Raw genomic sequence first — 6,000 nt, 5'->3', positions numbered from 1 at the left:
GGAGAGCTAGGGGATCCTCAGAGGAGTGGAAAATGGTGGTAGAACAGAAATAGAGCAAAAGGGACACATTTGCTACAGTAAAAAAAGTAAAAATCTATTTTTGGGTGAAGGACCTAGTGGGGTGTGTGGCTGCAGACTTTGGCACAGTGTTGAACAGGTACACAACAAGTGAATGCAGTAATTCATAAAAACAAACATTGACAAAACCACAGTTAAAGGTTAGTTATGGTTGAGTGAATATAAACCTAAAAAGCTGTGAATTCTGCAAGTTAGGCATGCAATCGCAAAAGACATCATAGTGCACACCAGATGCCATGCTCAGTACACTACTTGGCCAATGATACATTATTGAAAAAAACTGTCTACCCAGAGCACACGTTGCAGGAGGAGCTAGTTCAGGCGTGCATTGCCCATTGCCTACCATAGCTTGCAATATTTCAGGTCCTTGTTTGGTTTGTGTTCACTGAAAGATATCTAATCTTTAACTTTGTTTTATAACAGTAAATATAAAGTATTGTGCAGTTTTCCTACAAGAACACCTTCGCATAATATTAATACTATAATCACATTTACGATTTGAATTATAATTACTTTCACATACCTCAAAATAGGCTTATATGTCTTTCATTAGTAATCAATCTACTTTTAGGACATGGCTACCTATCCCCTCAAGTGATAACAATATTCCCCCGTTACTCCATTTAATTGAGTTCCGGAGTGGCAACATCTTTGATGTTGTAACAATAAAAAATAACTCATGCAAACATAATATGAGACTTTCAAATCCAAGTTGTCTGATGTGGGTTAGAATAGACAGTTTTAAGCCATGAGTTGTATTGTATTATCAATATTATGAAATACTTAAATTCTACTACCAATAGTTGTTGCATAGTGGTAACAAATAAAAATAGAACACACTTGAACATACAGAACACAACTGCTAAGTCTCCAGCTCTAAAATGAATCATTCTGAAACAACAGCAGTTTTACAGTGGTTTAGCAAGTACAGTTAACTCTTTTTTTAAATAAGTTTTTGAACAAGTGACTTGGCTGTCTTTGTATCGGGAAGTTCAAAGAAACCGTTGTTTGTTAATTCTATTAAAAATGAGAATTGTTTCTTATTGTCTATTTTACTAATTTATTTCAGCAAAAAGCTCGAGGAAATGAACTGTTTACTATGAGCTGCAGTCAACTGAACCTTTCAGAGAAGGAATATTTTGGACTAGAATTCAGGAACCACTGTGGTCGTAATGTAAGCGTGTTTCCTTCTTCTCAATAATGACAATGTTTGTGTCAGATTTTTGTAGTGGGGAAAAGGCCAGCCAAGACATCGCAACAATTAACATCCTAATGATGTGGTTATAGGAAACATTCAAGTGTGCCGACAAAAGAATTAAGGAAACGCAAACCTAGAATGTATTTACTAGATGCATAGGAAAGTGGGAAATATTGACAGCAGAGTTTGAAGTATAGAAAACAAAATGTAAATTTCTGTGAGACAACAAATAAAAAGACTAAAAAGTCACAAATACGCAGTTATGTGGTCAAATGTCTTAATACGCGGATTGCATGCAGTGTTTGAAGTCTTGGTAATGTGTACCACAGCAGTGCTGGGCCCTGAGAACAGCATTCTGGGAGTAATGTGATGTCTGGATCAGCATTCTGGACCCGTTCTCGGTGGAACTGGGCTGTCCCGTTAGAGGCCAGTTTGGTGCAGTTAGAGCCCTGGGATTATCAGTGCGACCCACCACGAGGAGCAGAATGCAGCTGTGCCACTCAGCCACACCCCCAGAAGCAACTGCAGCGCCTACGCTGACAAAAGTACACACAGCTGTTGTCATGAAAAAATACGAATTGTCTTTAGTCTCTCTTGATCCTGCATGTGACCTCTAAATCTGCCTAGGAGGCGATTTTCTCATTGTAACCCAGCTATGAAATGCTTCATCTGTCCTGCCTGAAGGCATAGCAGCCCTGATTAAAGCTTTGTATAATAACACCGCTATTTGCACTCCTTAGTGATAGAAGTGAGTTATAAAGCTTCGTATCAAGTTAATAATATTTACTACCCATCACTGTTACCTCTTGGCTCAGGCTTTAAAGTAACTTTGACCATTTGTCTACCACCCTAGACATTACCAGTACAGCCCTGCAAGACTGTGCGTTTCCAGAGTAACGTTTGAATTTCAGGCCGACTGTGGTGGTATAGAGGTCAGATTGACCAAGAGAGCCGAGTCACACCAACGTTTTTACTCTGGGAGCTCAAAGTCTTCCAGCGGGTCAAGGTCCAATGATGATCCAATGAGGGTCCCTGAAACTCGGCTACATTGTTGTCCACTCCCGCTGAACCCATGGATTATGGCACCATAAACTCTGAGTGTGGCACCGATAGATTTCAGCTTCACTGCGGTTGCTTTACCACTGGGATATATTTGCCACCACACCCCGGTCCAGGGCTTTAGCTTTGAACTTTTTCGATTTTCCAAATCCACCATATTGGATAGAGGTACTCTGGTGAGACATAAAAATTGCACTCACGATGGTGAACGTTTGGCCTGAAAATCCTTATTAGCTCCGCCAGCTAATTTCGTGCCCAATTTCAACTTTATATCAATTTGATTAATATAGTTTTCGTTATCTATGCTGTTAATGACCCAATTATGATTGGTAGTCTACTGTATATTCACTCCTTACCTGGGCCCCGGTTTGTCTATTTTATCTTTATGATAAGAGCAGTCACTGCTTTGCCTGTTTAGCACTCTACTCTTTACTGTGGTATTCACGTCTTCTGACATATAACCTTTAGTACTGTTTTTTGCACCATTAAAACCAATAACCTGATTTCCTACCTAGAATTGCAATCAAACTGCCTGAGTTTTCTGATATACCTGATGACTCTGCCCCACATTACTGTTATTATTACTAGTCTCACTGCCTACCCAGCTCAATACACCATTAGTGCGCTCTGCACCATTCTTAAACATGCTCATATTTGACTTAAGCCACATGCCTGCCCATAAATCACTACGTGCATGAGTCAAGATAATTCTCTACAAACATTCCAATTTATCTTCCTAATAATTAATACATATTTAAGATCCAATCTGAAACAGAGTCTATATTTTGCTGTTCTTGGAATAGCTGTTCCATTTACAAAATATTGAAATTACTAAATGCTACTCACATATCCTCATCTATATATTGCAATTTCTTAAGCACAGATTTCTGAAAGACACAGCCAACCAGCAGCCTTTCTTACTACCCAAGCCTTATTATTTTTTTCCCCAGAACCTCACGTTTAGCTGGTGGCTTCAGAATACTTGTGAAATCTCACTTCTGGTCCATTCCTATTCTCATTTACAAATGTTACGGTAACTTCACCAGCCCCCTTAAGGCTTCTTATCATCACACTGTATTTCTCTCTAATAAGACCTTCATAGAAGAGCTTCCCTCAGTTCTTGGCTCCACCCCATGTTATATCACGTATTAACAGTCTTAGGAGGAGACCTTAATCATAACCCAAAGTCACCTTACTCAGTACTTAACTCAAACAGATACTATCAGAGTAAGACCTCTGACCCTCGGTCTTAGGCCTTCTCTCTCCCCAGCAGCTCCTCTCCACCTACACCTCTGCTGAACCTATCAGCCTCCTCCCGGGAGGTGTTCGAGGCCGCTGTCTGCCAGGTCACCTCCGTGAATGCCCGTTCCTGCCTCTGCCTGATCCCATTTCCCTGGTGGGTCAGCTGTGCTTTGTAATTGTTTGTAATTTGTTTTTGGTTTTGTGCCTGCATCTGCCCCTTGTGCCTGCTCTGTTTTCCCCTGTTTCCCCTTCCTGTTGGCCCTGCGGCCCCTCCCCTACCCACACCCGTTCCCGCCTCCCAGCTGCTCGTCCCTCCCCTACTTAATGGCGGTGCAGCAGACGCGCGCAGGAGGCACGCGCTGGCACACTTGAAGTCGCGCCAAAGGCAAGCCTGTCTGCGCATGTCCGCGACCTGACCGCGACCAGCAGTAGGGACCCTGGATCTTGGACCATCCACCGCTACAACACAGCCGCCCTGCTCACACTCAATCCCGGATGAAACAACAACTGCCAGAAAGCCAAGCCTAACAATACCCATGGCCAGTTCTCCTGCCACCACTGCTGCCAGACCTTCGCTATCGCTCTGGCCACCAACACCCCGACACCCTAAGATGCATCCTCCTCATCTTGCGCTCCCTGCACCAGCACGCTGTAGAAATCTGGAATCTTCTGGATTCACTCTCTCCCGACGTCACCTTCTTCATGGAGACCTGGACCAGCCCCTCCTCGGCCCCTGACATCGCCATCCCAGATGGGTACAATATCCAGAGGAAGGACCGTCCCAACCACCCGGGAGGACGCATCGCCATTGTGCACAAAAACTCCCTCCGCCTCACCACCTCCAGTAAAAACGTCCCCGCCGCCGAGCACCTTCACTTCCAGATTTAGACCAGCCCTAACTCCACACTCCGTGGCACCCTCACCTACAGACCCCCCAAGCCCGAGCACTCTTCACCGACACCATCACCCACCTCATCGCATCCCACGCCATCGCCACCACGGACTACATACTCATCGGAGACCTGAACTTCCACCTCGTCAACCTCAACAACCCCAACACCGCCACCTTCCGCTACATCCTCACCAACATCAGACTGAAACAACTCGTCACCACACTGATCCACAAGGCAGGACACACTCTCGACCCCATCTTCTCAGGCGGCAACAGCGTCCACTTCAGCCACACCTCTCAGCCCCCCTGGACTGACCACCCCTGCGTACAATTCCTCGTCAACAAACCCAAGCCACCCAAACCTGCTCCGCATCCCCGCGTAGGAACTGGAGCAGAGTCACAGAGGAGCAACTCAACTCCACCCTCAACGGCAACACCCCACCCCCCTGCTGCAACCGATGCCAACCTCGCTGCTACAGAATTCCACACCTGGATGGCCAACTACATTGACAAACTCTCCCCGCTGGGCAACCCCGACAAGCAAAGCTCCAGGAAAACCGCCTGGTTCACCACCGATCTCCAAGAAACCAGATGGACCTGCAGACGCCTGGAGAAGACCTGGAGAAACAGCAAGACACCCAATATCTACACCACCTTCAAGGACTCTATGACGGAATACTATCAATGCATCATAACCACCAAAAGGACCTTCATCCACAACAGAATCCTCGCCAACGCCAGCAACTCAAAGGAACTCTTCAGCGTCATCCATGAATTCACCAAACCCCGCAGTGAAGCCACAGACATCACCCCCTCACAGGACCTCTGCGACAAACTCGGGTCCTACTTCCACCTAAAGATAAAGAACCTCTATGACAACTTCAACTACTACACTCCCAACCCCGCAGTCAGCCTGCCCGGCGGCAATGCCAGCCATACCACCATCTCTGCCTGGACACTGATCACAACAGAGGAGACCACTGCGACCATGAAAAGCATCCACTCCGGGGCCCCTACAGGCCCCTGCCCACCCCACATATACCACAGTACCACCACCACTATCGCACCCGTGTTGCAATACACCATCAACACCAGGTTTGATACCGGCTACTTCCCTGATGACTGGAAACGCGCAGAGGTCAGGCCCTTGCTCAAGAAGCCCTCCACGGACCTGACTGACCTCAAGAACTACCAGCCCATCTCGCTCCTCACTTTTGCAGCTAAAGTCACCAAGACAACAGTCAACACAGAACTGACAAGGTTTATCGGAGACAATGCCATCCTCGACCCTTCCCAAACCGGATTCTGAAGCAACCACAGCACTGAGACAGCCCTACTCGCCGCCACCGACGACATCCGCTCCCGCCTCGACCAAGGCCACACCGCAACCATGATGTTACTCAACTTATCAGCAGCATTCAACACCGTCTCCCACCGCACACTCATAACCAGACTGCACAACGCCGGCATACAAGGCACCACTATCGACTGGATTAGATCATTCCTCGACTGGATCAGACTGCCACCCTTC

The 6,000-nt window shown here is 46.3% G+C and overlaps 1 protein-coding gene across 1 annotated transcript in view; it reads left to right on the top strand.

The window, feature by feature from the left end:
- The first annotated feature begins 314 nt into the window (after positions 1–314).
- The window catches only part of FRMD7 (FERM domain containing 7), a 361,948-nt gene continuing 356,262 nt past the window's right edge, over positions 315–6,000 (top strand). Inside the window, exons 1-2 of the mRNA XM_078686317.1 lie at positions 315–321; positions 1,110–1,252. Coding sequence (XP_078542443.1) covers positions 315–321; positions 1,110–1,252 — 150 coding nt within the window. The remainder of the gene's footprint in view (positions 322–1,109; positions 1,253–6,000) is intronic.

The sequence above is a fragment of the Lissotriton helveticus genome, chromosome 4_1 (genome assembly GCF_964261635.1).
Source record: "Lissotriton helveticus chromosome 4_1, aLisHel1.1, whole genome shotgun sequence".
In the NCBI taxonomy this organism is placed as follows: domain Eukaryota; kingdom Metazoa; phylum Chordata; class Amphibia; order Caudata; family Salamandridae; genus Lissotriton; species Lissotriton helveticus.
The sequence above is the reverse complement of the archived record's forward strand: the minus strand, read 5'-3'. Positions and strand labels throughout refer to the sequence as shown.